The sequence below is a fragment of the Penicillium verhagenii genome, assembly GCF_028828195.1.
Source record: "Penicillium verhagenii strain IBT 33310 chromosome Unknown utg000008l_segment0_segment0, whole genome shotgun sequence".
In the NCBI taxonomy this organism is placed as follows: Eukaryota; Fungi; Ascomycota; class Eurotiomycetes; order Eurotiales; family Aspergillaceae; genus Penicillium; species Penicillium verhagenii.
The window spans coordinates 1,320,134-1,342,826 of record NW_026643172.1 but is presented as its reverse complement, the minus strand read 5'-3'; the positions used below and the strand labels follow the sequence as shown (position 1 = coordinate 1,342,826).

General features: G+C 48.7%; 9 protein-coding genes across 9 annotated transcripts; 3 read left to right on the top strand and 6 right to left on the bottom strand.

Moving 5' to 3' along the window:
• Positions 1-1,902: 1,902 nt before the first annotated feature.
• On the top strand, positions 1,903-4,085 carry N7466_008473 (glutaminase family protein; the record flags this gene model as incomplete). The annotated part of the gene is made up of 2 exons (XM_057167862.1): positions 1,903-2,032; positions 2,161-4,085. 2 exons carry the CDS (start codon positions 1,903-1,905, stop codon positions 4,083-4,085), a joined length of 2,055 nt encoding a protein of 684 aa, XP_057018493.1.
• A 261-nt stretch (positions 4,086-4,346) lies between these two features.
• Positions 4,347-4,589, bottom strand: N7466_008472 (uncharacterized protein; the record flags this gene model as incomplete). Its single annotated transcript, XM_057167861.1, has 1 exon — positions 4,347-4,589. The coding sequence occupies one exon, from the start codon at positions 4,587-4,589 to the stop codon at positions 4,347-4,349; it is 243 nt and encodes an 80-aa protein (XP_057018492.1).
• A 971-nt stretch (positions 4,590-5,560) lies between these two features.
• On the bottom strand, positions 5,561-7,135 carry N7466_008471 (haloacid dehalogenase-like hydrolase; the record flags this gene model as incomplete). The annotated part of the gene is made up of 2 exons (XM_057167860.1): positions 5,561-6,522; positions 6,655-7,135. The coding sequence occupies 2 exons, from the start codon at positions 7,133-7,135 to the stop codon at positions 5,561-5,563; spliced, it is 1,443 nt and encodes a 480-aa protein (XP_057018491.1).
• A 2,362-nt stretch (positions 7,136-9,497) lies between these two features.
• N7466_008470 (PP2C family serine/threonine-protein phosphatase) lies at positions 9,498-10,946 on the bottom strand (the record flags this gene model as incomplete). Its single annotated transcript, XM_057167859.1, has 1 exon — positions 9,498-10,946. One exon carries the CDS (start codon positions 10,944-10,946, stop codon positions 9,498-9,500), a length of 1,449 nt encoding a protein of 482 aa, XP_057018490.1.
• Positions 10,947-11,332: 386 nt separating this feature from the next.
• On the bottom strand, positions 11,333-13,258 carry N7466_008469 (uncharacterized protein; the record flags this gene model as incomplete). Its single annotated transcript, XM_057167858.1, is given in 7 exon segments — positions 11,333-11,631; positions 11,692-11,994; positions 12,073-12,625; positions 12,696-12,876; positions 12,944-12,959; positions 12,975-13,023; positions 13,121-13,258. 7 exon segments carry the CDS (start codon positions 13,256-13,258, stop codon positions 11,333-11,335), a joined length of 1,539 nt encoding a protein of 512 aa, XP_057018489.1.
• Positions 13,259-14,374: 1,116 nt separating this feature from the next.
• N7466_008468 (Zn(II)2Cys6 transcription factor) lies at positions 14,375-16,995 on the bottom strand (the record flags this gene model as incomplete). Its single annotated transcript, XM_057167857.1, has 5 exons — positions 14,375-14,461; positions 14,515-15,473; positions 15,539-16,782; positions 16,839-16,865; positions 16,934-16,995. 5 exons carry the CDS (start codon positions 16,993-16,995, stop codon positions 14,375-14,377), a joined length of 2,379 nt encoding a protein of 792 aa, XP_057018488.1.
• A 798-nt stretch (positions 16,996-17,793) lies between these two features.
• Positions 17,794-18,836, top strand: N7466_008467 (androgen-induced gene 1 family protein; the record flags this gene model as incomplete). The annotated part of the gene is made up of 4 exons (XM_057167856.1): positions 17,794-17,871; positions 18,139-18,324; positions 18,376-18,427; positions 18,490-18,836. The coding sequence occupies 4 exons, from the start codon at positions 17,794-17,796 to the stop codon at positions 18,834-18,836; spliced, it is 663 nt and encodes a 220-aa protein (XP_057018487.1).
• Positions 18,837-19,420: 584 nt separating this feature from the next.
• Positions 19,421-20,186, top strand: N7466_008466 (presequence translocated-associated motor subunit PAM17; the record flags this gene model as incomplete). The annotated part of the gene is made up of 2 exons (XM_057167855.1): positions 19,421-19,942; positions 20,010-20,186. 2 exons carry the CDS (start codon positions 19,421-19,423, stop codon positions 20,184-20,186), a joined length of 699 nt encoding a protein of 232 aa, XP_057018486.1.
• A 307-nt stretch (positions 20,187-20,493) lies between these two features.
• Positions 20,494-21,640, bottom strand: N7466_008465 (enoyl-CoA hydratase/isomerase family protein; the record flags this gene model as incomplete). Its single annotated transcript, XM_057167854.1, has 4 exons — positions 20,494-20,644; positions 20,705-21,061; positions 21,137-21,247; positions 21,312-21,640. 4 exons carry the CDS (start codon positions 21,638-21,640, stop codon positions 20,494-20,496), a joined length of 948 nt encoding a protein of 315 aa, XP_057018485.1.
• Positions 21,641-22,693: the final 1,053 nt, after the last annotated feature.

The following is a 22,693-nucleotide window of genomic DNA, read 5'->3' as shown; positions in this document are numbered from 1 at the left end:
ATTGTACCAGTATCACGGTAGCTTCAGGGGAGTTAAACGCGTCCGAGTCGGTGAGTGGTGAGCGAGGCCAGAGTCGTCGTCAGCTGATCTGCGTTTTGCCCCTGATTCTCATGCAAGCTTAGATTCTGTACAAGTTGAACGACCAGGTTGGACGAGAAGTCTTGCGAGTACGTGTAGTCATGATAGAAAAAAGCGAGTTTTCGGAGGAGTATTTTTTGGGGGGCAAAAAAGGAACAATCGGGGATTTTTCTTTTGCTCTTGCGGTCGACCGAAACTTTGTTAGGCTCGCACACCATACCATGATTATCAGCGTCGAAAGGCGGGGAAATGGTGAAAGAGATCTTGGGACCAAGACTTGTACTTGCTCTTTTACCCTGTCATATTGGAGGATATCCATGTATGGAGACTTGAGTGTGCGTTGGTCAACTGGGATAAACCAGCGGTGACCACCCCTGGTCCATGCAACCGAGGAGGTGGAGTCATACGACAAGGGACACATGGCCAGGGACCAATGTTAAAGCTGGGAGTGAGAAAAGCCCCCGATCCAAGCGGAAGTTTGTTAGATGCTGCCCGATGACCTCAACGCACTTCAAGTGGCATGCGGTGTTGGTTCCTCGGGGTTAGTGGGGGGGGGGAAAAAACAAGCCCGAGGGGAGTTATTGGTTCGGGGATGAGCAGATGATAACCCCGCACAGAAGGTATATCGGATCTGATTTATAAACCGAGTTTGTAGTTAGTATCTGGATACGTAAAGAGAGATAAGACAAAGCAGTTTATCAAGAACAGAAAGTATGGAGATTACTATACACATATGTGTTTGTGGAGAAGGTTGAGGAGAAACTTTCGAATGGGAAAGGCACATCGTACATATGCCATACCTCCCCAGCCTGATGTGATGCTGCATGCATCCAACTATTGACTGATCCACGCTCGTTCCGAGCGGAAAAGATGCGAGTGGGATCTGCGTATTTTTGAGTTCCTTTTTTCCTTCTTTTCTCTTTGCTCTTTGCTCTATTTTCCCTCTTTGTTTTCCACGCCGTGGTGCATGTACATGTAGATTGCGGTGGGTCCATTTCCCCCGGACTTGGGCTAAACTTGTATGTATACGAGATCACTGTAAAGTATCGTATCTTCTACCTTAACACTTGAATAAATTTTTTTTTTCTCGAGATGAGTTTTGACAACCTCCACGTCAGATGTGCATGTAGAAACCACCATGTACTATGCTCGCAAATGTAAGATCCTCATGACGCCATCTCGCTGAGGCTTTGCGAGCAAGTCCTCAAAGCCCTGTGTCGGATCGGCTCTCGCCTCTCGACTAAGTGGATCACGCTAGTGATTATCATTTTTTGAAGAATCCATAGCATCCCAGGTCAACATTTCAAGGGCTCATCATGCCTATGCTGAATTGCGTGCTTAGTGCCGACTAGTTCAAGCCCCATGAAGTGTAGGCTGTAGACTCTATACTACCATCACTATAATATACTATATGACAACATTCCAAGGTTACTACATCGGCTGTATCAACTGACATTGCAATCCCCCACCTTCCATGTATGTGCTGGTGTGCATTAGGGCCTTTCTCACGCAAGGAGCACTTGACATGTTGTGATTGAGATTTTTTGTAAGATTAGATGGCGTATCGTGTGGAAGTCAAGGTATTTGAAGGTTTGAATTCCCTTTCGTTTCCGGGGATATTCCAATGTTATTTTGGCCTGGACTGGCTTAAAGATTCTGTCTTTTATCTTAGACAGGTATATTATTATTCTACTTATTTCATATCCTTTTCATTTGGACTTTTTTTCAAGTCCAGACATCTGGAGGCCTCAGACGGGTTTGACACAAGATCTACATACCTGGTACTCCCTGACACGCTTCAGGGTGAGCTTAATTCTTGCCATCATGTTCGCTCAAGCCTTTGGCACAATTGCTCTATTGGCTTCGCTTTTGGTGTCGCCTAGCAATGCGATCACATATACCCCTTTAAAACCGCCATCATATCCCCTGGCAGTACGGAGTCCGTACCTATCAGGTGAGCGCTGGTCTTTTTTTTTTTTCTTTTTTTTTTCCCTTTTTTTTTTCTTGTTTGCTGTTCGGTTGTTTTGTTTTGTTTTGTTTTGTTTTACCCCGGAATTTCAGCCATCTAACATTTCAGCGCAGCGTGGATCCCTGGCAATGAGGTAGCATCATTGACTTCCAACAATGCACAGTTCTGGTATGGCAATACTTTGGTCTGGACTGTCATCGCCCGTGTTGAGGGTACGACCTACAATTTGTTTGGAGTGGCCAGCCCTAATGATGACACCACATCCGGCACGGTGACCGCGGCCACGTACACCTCGACGCATTCCACTTTCACTGTCACAGCTGGCTCGCGCAGCTTTATCCTGGACTTCTTCTCGCCCGTATCTCCCAAGAATTATCTCCGTCAATCCCTGCCCTTCTCATACTTGACCGTGACGCTTGCTGCAGGGGATTCAAGCTCCGTTCAGATCTACTCAGATATTAGTGGTGGTTGGACGGGCCAAGATACTGATTCCAGCTGGAGTTACTCCACCAATGGAACCACGGGCGTTTTCCAAATCGAGGCAGTTGGGCAGGCGACATACTCGCAAAGTAGCAATGAGCAAGCTCTGTGGGGCAGCGCCGTCTACGCCACCCGTCCTTCTGGCAGTAGTACGCTCTCCACTCAGGCCGGCCCGCGGGTCTCGGTCCGGAGTCAATTCGTTGAAGATGGAACCCTCACCAACAAACACGCGGCCTGGACCGCGGGTGCCGTGGTCGGATTTGCTCACGATCTAGGTACAACTGCAGATGAATCCGCGGTAACTTTCGCGATCGGTCACGTGCGCGAGGAGTCAATCAATTTCCTTGGAGCCGCGCAAACGGGTTACTATCGTGCGACCTACCCTGATACCGTCAACGCCGTCACCTACTTCCTCGATGACTACGCCGACGCGAAGTCCGAATCGACCCAGTTTGACGCCTTGATTTCCGACACAGGATCGTCCAGCTTTGGATCCAACTACTCCGATGTGCTGGCCCTTTCTGTGCGCCAGGTTTATGGTGGAATTGAGGTGACCATTCCGAACGAAACCCTCGACACCAGCGATGCCCGCGCGTTCATCAAAGAGATCTCAAGCGATGGCAACATTAACACCGTTGACGTTATCTACGCGACCTTCCCCATATTCTACATCCTGAGTCCCGATTATCTCAAGTTGCTCCTCACCCCCGTGTTTGAGTACATGGCTACCTCCGCCTACTCTGAGAATTACGCGGTCCACGACCTTGGAGCATTGTACCCAAACGCGACGGGTCATTTAGCCTCCGGCGAGTCTATGCCGATCGAAGAGAGCGGCAATGTGATCTTCCTCGCATACGCATACCAGAAGGCTAGTGGAGACACCGACTTCTACGACACCTACTCCTCTCAGCTCAAGACGTACGCGACCTACCTCTACAACAATGGTCTGTACCCGGCTGCGCAACTATCCTTGAATGATGCCCTCGGTGCTCTCGCCAACCAGACCAACCTGGCCGTCAAGGCTGCCGTTGCTCTGACAGCATACGGCAAGCTGGCTAGTGATACAACATATGAGACTACGGGCCGCGATTGGGCAGACAAAATCTGGACGGACCGCTTGGGTACCGACGCCGATGGCACCCGCTTCTTGATTCAGTACGACATCGACCCTTGGTTCCTCATCTTCAACCATTACCCAGACAAGTTGTTTGGACTGGACGTCTTCCCAGAGGACGCTTACAATGCAACCTCTGACTTCTATCCCACCGTGCGTGAAACTGCTGGTGTGCCTCTCGATGGATCTATTGGCTGGGGCCAGACAAATTGGCAAGGCTTCGGAGCAGCCACTGTTAGCGGAGAGGCGCGGGACATCTTCATCAACGATATCTGGGCATACATCTCCAATGGTTTGAACACCGCTCCATTTTGTGACCGTTATTGGGTCACTGCCAGTGACGGCTACACCGCTGGTGAGTCGTATTCTTTCCGTGCGCGACCGACCTTAGGCAGCCATTTTGCCTTGGCGGCCTTGTCTGGCGCCAATACTTGGTCTTCTTGATGATTTTGGTTGTGATTTCTTCTTCTTCTTCTTCTTCTTTGACATTGTGAATACTTGCATTGCATTTCGAGGAAGCAATGACTTAACAGTCAGTTTGCTCTTGGATACCCCTGGGTCTTGAAATATACAGTACATATACAGGTCCCCTCACTCAGTTATAATATAATATTGTGTATTGCCATGCCCTACTTCATCTTTCGGAATTCCAAACAGAATCCATATTGGGCCCAGCGATCAGGTGAATGCTTGAAAAGCTCAAGATCAACATGCAGCACCCCCAGGCACCGCTCCACAGTCCCCTCGCACAATAAACTTCCGTGGGCCTTGCCACGCCTTCTCCAATTCCTTCTCTCGCGCACGTACCCGTCTACCGTGCTCCCTCGAGAATCGCTTGCGGGCTTTTATCTCGCTCTTGGAGGGCCTCTCGTCGGCAGTCTGTTCATATTCGCTTTTCGGTGCCCTTTGAGGGTCTGGAAATATCTTATCTTTCACCCACTGGTACATGTTGGTGATAGGATTGTACATGGTCCGAGGTCGAATTTCAGATGCTTCCAAAAGTTGCAAGTTGATTGTGCCCGGCCCTGGCTATAAGGTCTGGATGTGCGGAGGTTATCGTTTAGCGGAATGACGTACAATGTACCTGGTACATGTGGTGCCTGAGTGTCAAGAATCCATATGTTGTTTGACTCTTGAATGCCAGGTGCACGAGCATCGGGTTGCTCTTTAACCTTGAATGGTTGTAAGACTTCGAATTTTGGAGGGTCTGGGAGGACTTAGACTTCAACCTCGGAGCGCTTGAGTTGAGTCACTTTCATGGGCTCAGCCCTGCGTGGCCCCCGGGGCCGTGGGGTTCATTTGGTTTATATGAGTTGAAAGGCGGACTAAAATGGCAACGATCGCCGACGAGGCTGCGCTGTGCACATGCCCTGTCTCGTGCCCGGTGCCCGCCTGGGCTAACTTCCAATAGCAATGGAATTAGCCCTGGAGTCAATTGATCCTAAATACATGCCAATGACTAGTATGCCCACGTCAAGCATGTATAGAAATGATTTAAGCCTGGACCTCTTAAGGCTTTTTTTTTTTACCAAAAACACGGGGTATCTATTGGCTATCAATTAAAGTTCAACCTTGGAATCTTCAAATGTGAGGAGTTCGAAGCTAGAAAGTCCTAAAGTTGACATCGCCGACCTCAGGACTACTTTGGTAGAACCAACACTTGAAGGCTGGGGTCAATGGAGATGAAATGAAGATGGTAAAAAGTTAAATTGTCATAACTAGATAAGAAAATCCCTTCTATGCACTCTATGCTTGGTATATATAAAAAAAAGAATCCATAAACTCGTTCATCGGTAAAAAGTCCAAAGCGTTTGTTCATCAGGTGAAAATACACTTTCCATGGCACGCGAACCCAATTTTGTTTTGTTTTTTTGTGTTGTTTGTTTTTTTTTTGGTTATTTCGTCTTTATTGAATGCGATTATTCAATGGCAGACTGGGAGTTACCGTGCATGACGGGGTTGATCTTAGGTTCCCACTTGAACTTGAAGTCATCACCAAGCTCCTTGCGAATAGCAGTCTGGACAGCCTCCTTGACGTTCTTGAAGACACCGAAGTTGGCCGGGTTCTCCTCGTCATTCTCGCCACCCTGGAAGACACCAGTGCGGACAAGACAAGTGTTCCAGCCGTACATGTTACCACCGACAATATCGGAAGCCGGGTTGTCACCGATCATGTAGATGTTCTTGGGGAGCTTCTTCTCGCCGTGCAGATCCTCCATCCAATCGGCCAAGACCTCATCGGCGTAGACGTAGGTGGCACGCTCGGGCTTACCGTACAGGACACGCTCGAGGTCGTTACCGGAGGTAGCCTTGTACATAGCCTCGACACCGAGACGGAAGGCACCGAGGTGGAGACGGGGAGGACCCTTGTGCTCGGTGGGGCAGAGGAGATCACCCTGCGAGAAGTAGATGGGGATGTGCTTGTGTTCCTTGGGGTTCTTGGTGCGGGTGAGGAGGTATCCGTCCTCGGACATGAGGAGATCGTTGATGATCTGGTACTCGGTCATCATGTCCCAGGACTCGGCGAAGCAGAGAATGGCATCGAACTTGACCTTGGAGAAGTCGCGGGGGCGGGCGTCCTTGAGGTCCTCCTCGGTGAAGTAGCGCTGGGGAGAGATCGTGGGGTCCCAGGCGACGATATCCTTGGGGTGAACCACGTTCTTGAAACCGTATTGCTCGGCCACGCCACGGATCTTGTAGCCTTCGCCACCGCAAACCAGCACGGTGTCGTAGTACTCAGCAAGAGCCTGCATGGGAGTGTGTGACTGAATGAATTGGTCGAGGTGGACGGTTTGGTCCAGGATCTCGGAGAGCTGCTCTGTGCGAGCCTTCTCGGTCTTACCACCACCGTTGGTGAGGAGGATGTAGGGGAACTTGATGCCTATTGAATGATATTCTGTTAGCTTCTGCTTTTATTGAGTTTTTTTTTTTTTTTTTTGGTGTATATTTGCTATTTGTTCTTTAAAAAAGAAAAAAGTGCATATATCTTTTTGGCTAGGGGTTTTAATCTTACCAAGCTCGTTATCACCGTTCAGCATCTTAAGAGTATCACGACCCTCTTGGATGTAGTTGTTTCCGTGCACCAGGACACCATCGATATCAAAGGCAAAAGCCATGTTCTTGACGGCAGCCACCTTCTCCGGGGACATATCCTGGACCTGAGAGGCCATGATATCACGTCCCACGACGCTCGGCCGGGAGGCACGAGACAGACGTGAGCTCCGCGACATCCGCGGGGAGCGGGGGATAGGAAGGGAGGTACCGAAGGAGTTGCGAGAGCCACGACGGTCCCGCATGGAGGGACCCAAGCTCAAGTGGTGCATCATGGCGGAGGTACCGCTCATGGAGCTGCGAGTGGCAGGAATCTCAATGGTCTCGCCGTTCTCGGTGGGGATAGGGATGCCCTGGTTGTTGTCCCGTGGGGAGCGAGCGGCCTGCACATCGCTGGGGGCGGCGGACTCGACACCAAGGTCAGCGTCTTCAAAACGAGGCATGGTGAATAGAGATGTGTTGTGGGTTGGAGGGGTATATCGAAGAGAGATAGAAGAAGGTTAAGGATGGGGTCTCTCAAAGGGTATATGTAGAAGATGCAAAAAATTAAAAGTTTCAATGGACCCCTCAAAACTGGGTCACGGAGCACAGAACCGATGCACAATTCTGTGGTTGATGACGAGCGACCCGATTTACCTATCGGCGATGACGCGCTGATCGGTTTCTCCCCCTACGAAGCATCGCTGCATTCCCGTGTCTACGGGCCCTGACTGGTTGAGTGGGTATAGAAGCCCCATAATTTCTTCAAGTTTTGGTTTCTTTTTTTTTTCTCTTTAATTTTAATTTAATAATAATTTTCTTTTACGGATTGGAAGTTTTGAGATCTTTTTTTTTGATCTTTCTTAGACATTTTTACATATTTTTAACATTTTCTATACGGTCAGCATCCGACCAAACGCCCGATTGTCTCAAGGAAGCCTAGTTAGGCCTACAAAGACCAAAAAAAAAATATGGAGACGGCAAGTGACGTGGCATTGAATACCAATCATTAATAGAAAGCGCGCATGTCAAAAATAAAAAGGCTCATAAAGGTCAATGGCTTGAATGGTTCCAATGGATTGATGGCGGGGGAAAATGCGTGGGAGATTGACGTCATGGGGATTTTGAATTTGGTGCTAACTTAGCTGTTGGTGTTTGAGATGTTTGGGTGAATTGACTTGTTTCGATGTCAGATTAAGCTTGTTCACTCAAGCCTATAACCCTGCAACTATACCGCTATACCTTCCATATACCTTACACTTCCATAGCTTCATGAAGTCTTGTCTCTTTTTTTTTCCTTCTTAACTGACTTATTCCACTGTTGCATTAACCCAGGCCATGACGTAGGGTCGCTAAAATAATCATCAATGCATTAATTCGACAACCCCTCCGGGTTTACCCATTGCGGGCTAACCGAAAAGGACGCAGTTATGTGGATATCGGTGGATCTGGAAGTCCGCTATACCACCCGTGGCGCCGGAGATGTAACATGCGGGTTCCCGCTACGGCGTGAAAAAGGGTGATCCCAGAAGAAAAAAAAAAGAAAAAAGGGTAGAAATGCACCAGGTGCATATATTTGCATGTCAACCGGGAAGATCTCGTTTCAAAAGGTCCAAGCCACAGAAAGGCCGAGATCGAGAAAAAAAAAAAAAAAAGAAGGAACATTTGAACAGGTGAACGGCACAAGCCCCAATGGGTAGAATCCGCTTATCTCAGCGCCGTGATTGGCTGAATAAGCCTCACATCCCGTTCTCTCCCCAAACGCACCAAACGCACCAAACGCACGATGACCTAATGCCGATTATGCCGAAACGATGCCAAGCCCGGACGTTTTCGGGTTTTCCTTTTTGTTTTTGGCGGCTTGACTTGTTTGAGATTGTTTCGTCGCTTTTGGTAGGCTTTAATGTTCTTCCGGCTTTCTACGAAAAACTGGATCCCTTTCCTTATAGGGTTCGCGGTGACTGTTTATAGTCTCAGCCCCTTGTGCTAATCAAATCACGGTTCCAATGAAACCACTGGAGCTTTGGTTGTCAAGGTACGGGAAACGTGGAGATTACAAGATTTGCAAGATTACATGGAGCTTCCGACTGGACTTCCCGAAAGTCGTGTTCATACCGCGTCCTGTCGTATATCGTTTGGTCGCGTAGACTGGATTTGACCCCACCACCCCTCCTTTACTTCCCAGTTTCTCTTGTGCAAATGTGCCCAATGCTGAAAAGAAATGCAAAGGCAATGAATATCTTTTTATTTTTTATTTTTTTAAAAAACGGTCCTTGCCCTCGGGAAGGGCTTGCAATGTTGATCATTAGAGATTTGCAAAGCCAAATAATTAATCCCGCATCCGTAGGTCTTCAACCACGAGCTTTTGCTGCTTACACAGATAGAGTTTGCGTCACCGCTGGGTTCATTGGCTGTGAGTTTTGACCCATTGGACGCCTCAGCCGTGTCTATGCAGAGAATGGTTTAGTGCTATAGATCGCCCGTGGTTTCTCCGTTGGCGCCATGATTCAGGTTCTTGTGCCCAAGCTAAACATCTAGATCATCCACCGCGGAGTGGACTGCTCCGTGCATGCCCTGGTTTAGTGAAATGAGGGTCCATGCAGATGGGCTGACATGGAACCAAAACTACGACACAAAAAAATAAACAGAGAGGACTTGAGAGGGGGATGAGATAGAGGTACATTTGCATAGCACGACATCGAGGGTCTAAACGCGGCTAGGTATACAACGTACGGACCTCGGGAGTAAGCAGATGCATACACATACGTCAGGTCATAAAGCAATCCCCGCGCGGGGGATCAAGAAAAGCTCTCGTAAGGATATCATCTATCGCTGAAGATCATGGAAGAATACAACCTGCACCGTAATATCATCTCGAGCGTACCGGGAGAAGGGAGAACCGAAACCCAGTCGTCCTGCGATCAGCTCGTGTTGATTCCCACCGAGAGAATTGCGAGTCAAATGAACCGCAGCATTATCATCTTGCACGGTCGTCCGCTCCTCCACAAATCTTTCCTCTACCCCTTTCCCAAAGACAAAGTCCCGCGGCCCACGGCTTGCCGTCGGACTAGACGGGCTTCGCTTCCCCGAGGGGGATCCGAGCCATTTGCCCATGAGTCCAACTGCCTGCTCACTGGAGAGATTGTCCCATAATCCATCACTGGCCATGATCAGGAAAGACGGTCTACTGGGGTCGATCTTGGTACTAGTCACCACTGGCTCGGCAGTCAGATATGGTGGCGTTCGAACATCATATCGAGGCGTCAAGGGGGCCGGCGCGTAGAACCGCTTATGCATCTCCGTTTGCAAGTCCAAGGGCCACTTCCACCGACTATCTCCAAATGCCCGGGAAACCATGATACCCAGCACTCGTCCATCTTTGACAATGTTCTCTTCGCCGGGATGTTCTTGTTGCAGTCTGGCAACCTCCTCTTCATTACTTCCACTCTGATCCACCGACAAAGGAATAGCTTCCCACGTGCCGTCGGGTCTTTGTTGGCCTAGCAGTGCTCTAGAATCGCCGGTGCAAGCAACATGCAGTGTATTTGTGGTGGAATCCAAAATAGAAAGCAAGGCGCATGAGCCTGCCCATGCGGGCTCCATCTTTTGGCTTCGGTCTTGCAGGGGTTCGTCGCTGCGAGATGCATCCTCGGCCGCCTTGAAAATAGCGGCGTCAAGGTTCAAGAACCCTTGCACCAGAGCCTCTTGGACCCGCTCTGCAGGGACTTTTTCATCCGATCGGACTTGGTCTAGACTGTGGCGTACGTAGGGGAGTAGTTTGTGTTTCAGCAGTTCTGCCGTTTGCCACCCGGCATGTCCATCAAAGACCGCCCAGGCCATCCACTGTTTACCGTCATTCCACGGTGAGGGAAATTGGCCATGGAAGAAACGGTCCTCGCAGGGGCTATTGGATGCCCACTGAGTGCCATCGTATCTACTGACACCAGAAATCTCACTGACGGGAACCGAATAGGCATTTTGGGAGATGATCTGGGTCACCTGGTCTCGTGAAAGGCCCGGCCCGAACGTCAAATGTTCCGTGGGCGGAGTGTCTAGCCGCGGCACACCAGGCACACCAGTGAGACTCACACTGGGCTTTTCGTCGCGACTAGAAGTAGCCCAATACAGTGCTGGACCAGTGATGAGACCTCCAACCACGGCATTTCTAGCCCAATGTGATGGAGCTGTCTTTGTTGAAGAAAAAAATCTGGCAGAAGTGGTCACACGACCAGGACGTGGTCGAGCCCGGGCGCCCAATGAGATTGAGGAGAACATCTAAGTCAGGGGATGAAAGACCAAGAAAAAAGTTCCAGACACGCACGATCGGTTGTCTTTTGAAGTTCCAGATCCTCAGGTATATGGAATGTTCCAAGTCTCATTCTTTGGGAATATCCGAAACCAAGAGCAAAAAAGAAGTAAGGGGGACTCCTGGGGGAGTAAGTCGAAACTGGAGTCACTGGACTTGACCAAAACATTCAAAAACACGTCACATGATCCCCGTACAATTTGCAAACAGTATTTACTATTGACAACCTTGACATCTACTATGTCTCACATAGAGACCTATGATTTATCTACCAACATTGAATGGTATTCAAGTTTTCAAAACAGAGGAACACATGGCGATATGAACATGCTTGTCCTAAACTTGCTTGCTTATCTCACAAAGTATAGATGAAATCAGGCCGCTTATCTCCCAGCAGCTCGATCTGATTCTGATCAAGGCCCTCGATCCAGTGGTCTCGCTCACCCCGCCGACGCTTAGCGTTCTCCCGGCGGAGCAAGAAGTATTGTATGATGGAGCCCCCAAACAGAAACACAACTAGGTAGCCGAGCACTGTACCATGTCCGGGATAGTATCGGGGCGAATCTTTCTGACGATAGATGTTGGAGGAGACAATGCCGTTCAAATTACCCCAACCGATGATGAAGCCCAGGGATACGCCACGCTTGTACACACCTAGATGATGCAAAATTGGGTTAGTGCATTGAGCGTTGCAGAGCTAGGAATACGTTTTACCTTCAATATTGTTACTCGACCACGAGATCGTGTTGGCGATGGCAGGGTAGATGCCCATCGCCCCAAGGAAAGTGCCTGCGTAGCGTGCGCCAGCAGACTTGCATCCTAATAGCATAGAAAATCCCGTCATGCCTAAGATTGAGGTGGCTATGTTGCACAGTCCTCGCTGACGCGTACGGTCGGCAATAAAACCGACTGTAATGGTCAGAATGGCGGCAGCAGCATAGGGAGGCACACTCAGTAATTGTGCACGGATCGAACTGTAGCCTGTAGACGAAGTCAGTTTAGCATGTGCAGTAGAACCTATGACCAGAATATGAATAAATTACCCTGAAAGGTAGGTTAGCAATGGTTTCACATTTCAATGCAAGTGAATGTCACATACCAATTCGCTGATGATCGTGGGTACAAAAAGTGAAAAGGCATACAGCGCTCCATCTGCTCCCATGTACACCATCGCACCCGTCCAGGTCTTCCAATCCGTAACACTGGCCCAAAAGTAGGTCATCTTAAACTCCTCATGTTCGGCGCTCGACTGCGCATCCAGGGCGAGTCGACGGAGCGTCCGGGCTCGATCCGCTTCAGACAAGAATCGGGCCTGGTCTGGGAAATCATGCACAAACCAGAAGGAGGCCATGCCGATAACGACAGTCGCCAGTCCTTCTAGGATAAAGATCCACGCCCAACCGGCCTTGCCTCCCACTCCATCCATTAGGGCGATTGCGGCTGCCAAGAGTCCACCGAAGGATCCGGCGAGAGCAGCGGCCGAAAAGAAGATTGCCATCCGCACACCAAACTCTTCGCGACGATACCAGCATGAAAGAAAGTAACCTATACCCGGGAATAATCCAGCTTCGCTGAGACCGAGGAACCATCGCACTGCCATTAGTCCGGCATAGTTGTGCACGGTACCCATTAGAGTCATGCATATACCCTGAATTTGTATATTTGTTAGAATAGGTACAAAGCATTGGTTTTGAGAGTAGCAGGTATATATTGCTTACCCAGGCAATCATGATGGAAGGAATGAATATGCTCGGTCGGAGGCGTTTCAAGAGGACATTGGTGAGGGGTTCAAAGACAGAGTATGACACGAAGAAAATGGTCAGAGTTGCATTGTACTGGTTCGGTGTCATGCCCAAATCTTTGCTCAGGCCATCGATCTTGGCATTGCCGATGTTCGTGCTATTTTTTGTACATCAGCATACCGTCGATCTTACCTGGTGTCAAATAAAGTCCAGATGTTACATACCGATCGAGGAAAGAAGCTAGATACAGCAGACTTAACCATGGAATCAAGTGAAGATCAAGCTTCCAGAGAAGCCTCCGATCCTATAAACGTATAGTAGTTAGTTTAAGATAAGATCGGCTCTGCATGAGCCTGGCGTAGCGCGTGGCCAAGGAAAGTGCATCCAGGGGTATTGTATACAATCGCAGCCTTTTCATCATCACTAAGGCCCTCATCTGGATCCTCCAAGCCCACCAACTTGTTTGTAACAAGTAAATTCGAGGGCTTCTCCGGGTCCAGGCGGGCTGCCTTATCAACGTCAATGGTCTCGGTAGTCATAATGTTACACAGCAGAAGGGTTTATCCCTGGTGACAATGCAGTACTGCTGTGTGCGGCACAAGGCTGCATAAGGAATTGAGAAAAACAAGGAAAGAAAATAGGAAAGAAGACAGAAGGGTAAATGGAGGAGCGGAGCGGGGAAGTACAATAGTAGTCATGAACTAGCTGAGCCTAAGCGTACCTAAACGAGGGAAGAGTGCGTATCTGCACAATAATAAAATCCGTAAGCGCATGTGCGTCCTGTGCAAGGGTCTTGTCATCCTCTCATCCAATCGCTGGCATCGACTCCGCATCTGGTTGCAGGGGCAATGCCAATAATTCCCCCAGTGATCGGCATGGACCGCACGATCTGCATAGAAAGATACCTAATTAGTGCCTCGGGGTTACAATTCCCTGCAGAGTTTAAAAAATAAGCTGAGTAATATCCAGAAGCGCAATGATGAGATGTCATCAATCAAGCTGAAATTGACATTGAATCGCTAGTATTGGCTATATTATATTGCAGGCTTTGAAAGGTATCCCGTGGAGATCCATCGCGGGGAGATTATCACAGCCCCACGCTTTTGCGGGGATTTCGTTCTTTTCTCCAGATCAGCTCCACTTGGTCGTACGTGGAACCCGAGGCAAAGCAAGACCATTACCAAGGTTCCTTCAGGACCAGAAATTGGCATGAAAAGATTTCCAGCACTTGAGCAGGACAGAGTCACTTTTTGCGTTCAATGTAATTGCTGTTCCTGAAATCGTGGGGGTGTAAGTCCACGGGTCGGAATAGCCATCTCAGTGACCCGAACCATTGCAGTGTTGGTTTCTTGGTAAAACATAATATTATCCAGAAATTGAAGGGAAGAATGTCCATCAGGACACTTGCAGATAGCTGCAAGATGAGTGGAAGTGAGAAATATTCAAATAATGACGAGATGGAGATAGACAGAAAGGGCTTGAAATCATGATCATGTATAGTAGTATGTATGTTTGTGCCCAAATGAGGGTCTGGCACAGCAGGTGCGGGACCTCTCGAGCAGGTAGAAAGTATTGATCAAAATGTACAACAAGGGCATAAGTCAAAAAAAGACTTTGTTGTCTTGCTCAAGGGTCGTTCGCATCTGATTTCATATCTATCCGAAAAACTCCCCACCAGCCAACGCAACCCAGGGAAGATTTTCTTCCCAGCACCGTTGCATTAATTGACGGGCGTCTTGAATCTAGAGAAAGGTTTAGTCAAATAAGTAACTGTAGCCAGTATGCGAGATATTACCTGTTTCAATCCAGATTTCTCTAACACCAAGAAGCGATTTAGAATTCTGGCCTGTTGAGAAGGGTCTCGAGATTCGCAACCAGCCGTGAACAATGGAAGCAATGAACAAACCTCGGTTGAGGCACCGAGTCTCATCCGGCCGAGTGCGTCAACTAGCTGTCGGAGAGCTTCCTTTACCGGGAACGAATCGGTTGATGAGCCTAGCACACGGCGGTGGAGATGAATGAGGCCAGCACATCGGAAGGCCTCTTCTGCTGCCATCATATCTTGTGCTTCGAGGCCCTGGTGGTGTTCTGGGTCAGCATGGGCACGATCGGTTAGGAGGTCTAGATCGCCCAAGACAGCTTGGGCTTGAAGAACCATGTCTGCAGACGGATGCCATTCTCGGTGGAAGTTGCCTAGCTCGTCGAATCGTTGATTATCGCATTCTTGCACCAGTTTTGCAAGGCGAATGAGGAATAGGCCGGTACGGGGAGTGAATCCCGTGAAGCAGTCCACGCTAAACTCATCATAGTTTTCTGGATTCGAGCAGGCACCAAGAACAGATTGATAAAGCATCAAAGGCTGACCGGCTTGACGACAAGACAATGCACCAACGGTGTCGATATACCCCAGCCAACGTGCAAAGAACGCGCCAATTCGATTGCCAGGCTGAGCAAGGCGCTCACTCCGAGCAATGAACAATTCACGGGCGAGTTTAAGATGGCTTTGCCAGGTTATGGGAACTTCAAAAGTCCCCGGGGACACGATCTTCAAGGATAAGAGCAGGATTGCAGTCGCTAAGTGGCTATCGGTAATCTCCTCATGCGATGCTTCCAATGCCACACGCAGGGTAGGGAAGACGTCGCTGACCCAGTGCGCAATTCGATTGGCTGGCTCAGGGTGCCCTAAATACCGCGCACGGTGACTGGCTGAATACGCTAGTAACAAATTGAGCAAATTGGGATCACCAATCGCCACTAATACCATTTGTGAGTATAAAATGAACCCAAGATCCTCGACCTGTGGAATATGGAAAACTTACTTGACGGTAGGACTGATGTGAACGGGTTATTGTCACAATCGTGTGGAACCAACATCCGAGATGTATGATTTAGGAAATGATGAAAATACATCAAATTGATCGGATTTCCCAACAATGATGACGGCAGCGGAGAAAGATATCGTGGAATGTTGATCGGCACTGGAGCGGCATAGTACCCTGTGAAGTCGGCGGTTTGGAGCCCTGATGGTGTCGGGTAGCTTCTGGGCGAAGCCTCCTCAGATAAGCTCCGTGTGCTGATAACTTCCAAGGAAGGATGGACATCAATTGCAGCATGATCGTTGTTCAAAGCTACATCCCGATCCGGTCTTCCGGAATCCAATCCATAGTTGTCGGTTACACTGGTGAGATAAGCCTGCCATCTGCTTTGCGCTGCGAAAGATTCACGTGCGGCTTGATCATTATCATTGCAATCATTCGCCCCCGTATCCACTTGGTGGTTAAACGGGGTCATTCTATCGCCTGGAGATGAAGGGGCATTGCTTCGAGCCATTGGCTCATGCGAGTTGAGCATCAAGGCTGATATACTCATTCCATTCGACATTCTAGGAGAGTGCTGATGATGATGTACCATCTCGCCAATTGAGTATCCAATACTATGCTCATCTTGGGAAATAGAGCCATGTGGGCTTTTGTTCTGATCGGATGCATCTCCAGCGGCATCCACTGAACTTCGAAGAAATGATACGGGCTGTGATACGGAATTTGACGGAAATGCAAATGCAGAGAGCGAACGGAGTCCTACACCTTGATCGGCAGCTGCTGAGAAAGTTTCATGGAAGCCCGGACCAAAAGGATAATGTGCCAAAGCACCGGACGAAACTGGAGGAGTTAAAGGAGATTGTTCGGGCCAGGTTGACGCAAATTGAACATCGGTCTGACCAGGCGAATGACCACAATCCGGCCCTGCAGGCAGCTTGGGCGACTCAAATATTCCAATTGATGGCGGCGATATGGCCCCAGGTGAACCTAGATCACTGGAATGAAAGTTGACAAAGCCATCCACGGAATTCCCGTTCGCTGACCTGGGCATCGAATTGGAGTTCACGGCGCTTGTTGGGGCTATATCTGGAAATGAGATGATTGTTCCAGCGTACCCGCTTGACTGAGAACTAGGGGAGTCGACGGAGGCTTTTTTGCTCCGGCCACCCCAGTTGAGTCGGACGCTATAATCACATGCCTCTCCTTGTCGTTGACAGTTGAGACATAAGGGCTTTTCCTCTCCACTGGAAAGTGCACAGTTAGTGGGATTATCACGTTGCGTATCATGTTGCTTGCTTACCACTTGACTTTGCGTGCCTTGCATGGCCTGCGGACTCAAAAACGAATCAATATTCCAAACGGCAAAAGACCAGATCCAGACAAACATATACATACCAACACCCTTTTCGGCTTCTTCTCTTCGGCTCTGGCGCACCAGGCCTTCGGGGACGAGGCATTGCACACCTCAGATGAGAGATGTCGATAACCAGCCCCAGAGCCGAGTAACGGTGAGATCGAAGGAGAAAGAAAAAAAAAAGAATTTCAAGGTCGTCTCCAAGGAGATTCCATTCAAAAGCAAAAATGCTTTGAAGGAAACTGTCGACGCTTTTTCACAGGGCACACAGTATGGAATTGGATCGCTTCTTACGTCCAGAACTGTGTTGACCCCAAGTGGCGACGAAACGATAGTCGACCAAGCACCCACACCTAGTAGACAGGGACATCGAGGTATGGGAGGGAGATGTGCCCAGGAAAGGGTTCAGAATCCCGCTGCGACTGCAGCAATGGGGTTTTGGGTGGTCTGCAAATGCAGCTCCAAACGTGATAGGGTTATGATGATCGTGACGATCACAGAATGTGGGACACACTGAAGATTTCCGGGGTAAGGGCCCACTTTAAAGTAAAGAGCTCTTTTTTTTCACCATATACAAACCAGCAGGCTCAGAGTTATTCATGCAACAGAAGAAAAACAAGCACGTTCTGGAATGGCCATGCAGAAAGACACGAGAAAGTGTGGGGAAGGCCAAAGATAAGACTGACTCAGCCGGATGTCGGATTAATCCTCGGTCCGATACGGGATACCGCGGGTTGCCGTGTCACGTGTACTTACGTCATAGACATTTGGAGTCCGCGGGCTCCGATAGCAATTGATGCTCATTACTGCAAGTCATTTGGGTTCCTTGGTTTCCCTTGACCCCCCGAACCTCCAGACCCCTGGAGTGGCCACACCTGATTCTCTGAACTTTATTCATATGATGTCTGCCCGTTTGTTTCACCAGCACCCGTTGCAGCGGCTCTCGAGCCCTTCCAGGGGCCTTTCGGCTCTAGTTCACGTATGACTCTCCTGGTCCAAATGCAACGAAAGAGCCGCATAACTGATTCACATAGGTGGCGGGTCTTGCGAGCTTCCTGTCGTCTTTCAAATTGTCAGTCATGAATCATCGCTTCTTGTAGAGCTATCCCCAAACATGCTTGCGGGTCAACTAACGAGGATCCAATAGTATGCATGACAATCCCAATAGAGCGTAGGTTCTACCTTGTTGCTCCATGAAATTCAAGTATGGGGTGAAAAATGAAATGCTAATTATATTAGAAATGAGGCATATGGCTGGCATTTCCAGTATTTGACTGTCATTGGTCTGGCGTTATCTACTTTGACCTTTGCTGTTGCCTTGTTAGCAGATATTACCTTGTCTCGGCGCCTATTTCTGGTCAAAAACCTACTGTCAATATGCAGTGCCCCAATGGAGGTTCTGATCAGCATTCTGTACTGGGGGCTTCGAGTGGTCAGTAAATATCCATATATTCACTTACATGCAATGCTAATCGAGACCCAGATCGATGAGCGATTAGTGGTACCTGATTGGGCCGTGATCCCACTCCATGCGGGTTAGTGGAAATGGCAAATTTTGCCTCGCATTGATCCGATCATGCTAACGCAAGCTGAGCAGATATTGGCTTCCATGCAATCCCAGCATTGGTGATGGTGGTGGATTTACTTTTCCTGTCTCCTCCGTGGACCATCACTGCTTTGCCCTCGCTAGGGCTCTCGGCAACCATTGCTTTTGCCTATTGGTTTTGGGTTGAGCAATGCTTCTTGTACAATGGATGGTACCCATACCCTATTTTCGAACAACTGTCGACCGTGGGCCGTGTTGGGCTTTTCTCGCTCAGTGCTGCTGTGATGGCGTTTAGTACTGTAACCATTCAATGGCTGTATGGTCGAGTCAATGGATTTGGAACTGGTATCCCGGCTCAATCTCGCCCAGGCGATATTAAACGGAAAGAGGGTCTGTGAGGTTCTTTGTCCGCTCAGCTAGGGCTGGATGTGCATGGTGGTTATTGGATAGCTCTAGACCCGGGCTCATCTCACCACTCAAGACCTGATCTCAGGCCAACTTGGACTTGATTGCGTTCGAAGATCAAAAGCACATACACCTAGAAGGCCATATGTATGGTTTCACAATTCACATAGATGACAGCATTGCATTGCACTGATTTTTACTTTTTGTGGGTTTGGGAGAGAGGGTGAAAAATAGTAGCTGTGGAGTCTGGACATGCCTAAGAATTCTCATACATTTGGAAGGGCTAGAAGATTGGGGGAACATTTCTTCCGTCATCTTCATCCTTCATTCTCAGTGGAAATAATACCAGTCAAATCTCAATTGAATGAGTAAAATACTCCGCTCATGCAAATAATAGACAACATTTGAAAATTGTTGTCAATGTTCAAACAAGACTCTCACCATCCCTCGTAGTCGCTCTGGTCTGTGGATCGGGTTACATAAGCGCAACTCCACCTTCGCTTTTCACTGGAAGCAACGCAATCTCTTGTCTCCGAATCCAATCCTCTAGCTTCTGACATTCTAAAACACATTAATCATGTCAGCTCGCACAGTGATCGGTGGTCGCCTGAACACCGCCACTCTCAGCTCCCTCGCCGGCCCTTCCCCCCGAATTGCATCCCAGCAACTTGCACGCCTACACTCCACCGTTGTCCGTCCCACCCCGAGTGCCGTGTGCAAGCTCCCCATCCAACAAGATGTTCGCCCTACACCCGTGTCGTTGAGTCGCCCGGGTCTGCGGATGAACTCGACCTCTTCCGCTGGCAAGGACGATGTCAAGCTTGACTGGAACTCTTTCTTCAAGCTCCGCGCTTCCCGCCGCCGATACTCCCTCGCCTCCTCCATTGCGACCTCCCTTGTCTCCACCACAGCCGGTGTGCAGATTCTGTCATCGCAGGATCTGGAGGGTCTTGGTGCTCAGGTGATGGGTCTGGATCCCTTTGTGGTTCTGGGATTGGCGACCGCTGCCTGCGGTGCTGTTGGATGGCTCCTGGGCCCGATTGTTGGCAACGGACTCTGGGGTCTTGTTTACCGCCGGTTTACTCCCTCTGTCGCCACAGTGAGTTGAACGAACGACTAATCAATTGTAAGAAAAGATTTGCTAACGAGGTCGTGTGTGATTTTAGAAAGAGAAGGAGTTCTTCGATCGCATTCGACGATTCCGCGTCGACCCGTCTACCAACTCTATCGCCAACCCCGTCCCCGACTACTACGGCGAGAAGATCGGTAGCGTGCAGGGATACCGCCAGTGGCTGAAAGACCAGCGGGCGTACAACCGCAAGCGCCGAAACTTCATCGCTTAATTTTCCTTTTCTTGAGACGTTTACCTTTGCATGTTTGTGAATACGCTTGACACTGCACACGCAGATTCTGGACCAAAACCGGTCGCTTTCTTTTCTTTGGATATGGATTGGTGTTATATGCTTTTTCTTTTCGATCTCATTAGCGGTCTGGGCGACCTGGGGCATCATATTTGTATTTGAAAATGACCTTTGATAGCACCTGCAAGCACCATCTTCAATTTAAGCTTATCTACATACCATATACCACCTGCCACGGGAACAACCTCGCTTCTTTACATATGGCACAGCTAGGTAGAATCGAGCTTTTTTACAGCTTCGAGGTCGTGTTAGCCTTGGCAATCCGCCCGGTATCGACCTGGGACCACCAAGGCACATGCGCAGGCACATCATCATCCAGATTGGCTCGGAAGTTGGGTTTACGCTTCTCAAAGAATGCTGTAACGCCTTCCTTTTGGTCCCTGAAAGATAGTCAGATTTGGGGGGCTTTTTTTTTACAGTCGCAGAAGGAATTCACGTACGCAGATGCAAACATATGGTGAATCGTCTTCGATTCCACCAAGTGGGCAGCCTCCGGCGAATCATTATTTCGCCACATCAGTGCTCGGTTAAGATACGACGCAGTCGGGCTGACATTCTCGGCAATTTCAGTAGCTAGCTCGAGAGCTCGAGGCAGTACCTGGGACGCCTCTGGCATGATCTCATTGAACAAATCCCCAAAGTGTTTTGCCGTAGGTGGGAACACGCCTCCGGTGCTGACAAGGTAGCTTGCGTTGGAGTGGCCGACTATACGCGGCAAGAAAAAGGATGAGCATGCTTCCATTGTGATACCGCGACGTCCGAATACAAATCCGTATTTTCCTTTCTCGTATGCAATACTGGATACAATTAGTTCAAGTTGTGAATCGTGATTGACTTGGTTTTCTTGACTCTCGGGACTGTTGAAAACTAACCGTATGATGGTAGGAAGAGTCATGGTCATGCCCACTCCGACGGCGGAGCCTTGCATCGCTGCGATGGTGGGCTTGCGGCAATGATGAATGGCGAGTGAAACGCGTCCGCCACTGGTATTTGTTAAAAACAACAACGTCTGGATTTGTTCACTGCAAAGGTGGGAAATTTACATACCCATCACGATGATCTGCTTGTCTCTCCTTGGTCCCATTGCTCTGGAATCCAATGTCCAAATCTGCACCAGCACAGAAGGTCTTGCCCGCGCCAGTCAGCACGATTACTTTGACACGTTCATCGACGTCAAATAGGCCGAAAAGCTTTTCGAAATCGAAGACCATTTGCCCAGTGAATGCATTTTGGTTCTTGGGGCGATTGAGCGTGACCACAACCACGGGAGTTACTGTTGGGGCACCGGGGGGATGGTGCTTGACGATGACATGGCCCGATGTTGGGAGGGTCTCGTATGAGGCTGGTAGGTCTAAGGGCTTGGGATCGAAGATCATGGTAGCGACGATAAATTGGGCTAACAGGTGTAAAGATAGGAAGTGAGTTCTAAAATTATTGAGTAGAACAGGGTCAAACAGCTAACTTGGATGTTTGTCAGTTTGAATAGTTAAGTATTGAAGCCTCGGTCCGTCTTGTGGGGAAGCGGTTTGTGCGGGGTATAGATTGATTAGTCTATCAAAAACTTTTGATATTCATAGCTTTTGAATAAGAACCTCGGGCCAGGAGCTATGATATTCCTAGCATGGCTAATGTTTATTATACTCAGGCTACTAGTAGTATAGATGGAAGTTAAATTTCATTTATTTAGGAAATTCATAAGGAAGAGATTTAAATCCCAATGTGGATCTAGAGAATTGACCATCCAGGGAATTGGGCGTATCAAAATCTATACTCATCGCATTCAATCCAAATGAGCTTCTTATTTGCTTTTGACTTATTCATCAAGTAAGTCCCTAACTAGCTTACCAGGTGTAATTCCAATTAATTAACGCATGTGCAGGAGACGCATGTCACTTACCAGTCTTGTTAAACATATGAAGCTCGGTTGGCAAAAGTGATCATGAAATCACCAGAGGAAGCCCAACAAATAGAGCCGAATCATACTTGATAGTCACAGCCACTTTGGAGCATTGTAATTTCAACTGATTTGGTGCTTTAAACACATTATCGATCCAGTCTCATGGGTCATGATGCGAGTTCGCAAGGCTATATAGACCTAAAAGTAACTAGCCAGCAGAAAACGAGCACCCAGAGGCAAATATTCAAGCTCCAGACAACCAGACACGGACTCTCTGAATTTCCTTCACGGAAATCTTCCGCTTTGGTGTATGGTAGCGACAAGGAAGTCCAACGATGACAAGGCAACTGCTGAAGGAAAACCCGATTGGACGTCCTAGTTAGCCTGCTGCCAGTTGGTTGACCATCACTCCTTATCACTGATCTGTTTATGTCATCATAGGTATCCAATTTTTTCTCGTCTTTCGCCTTCTTCAGCTGTTCAGATAAAGATAAGTAGATAGCGAAATATAACCCAAAGGCAATCGATCCCG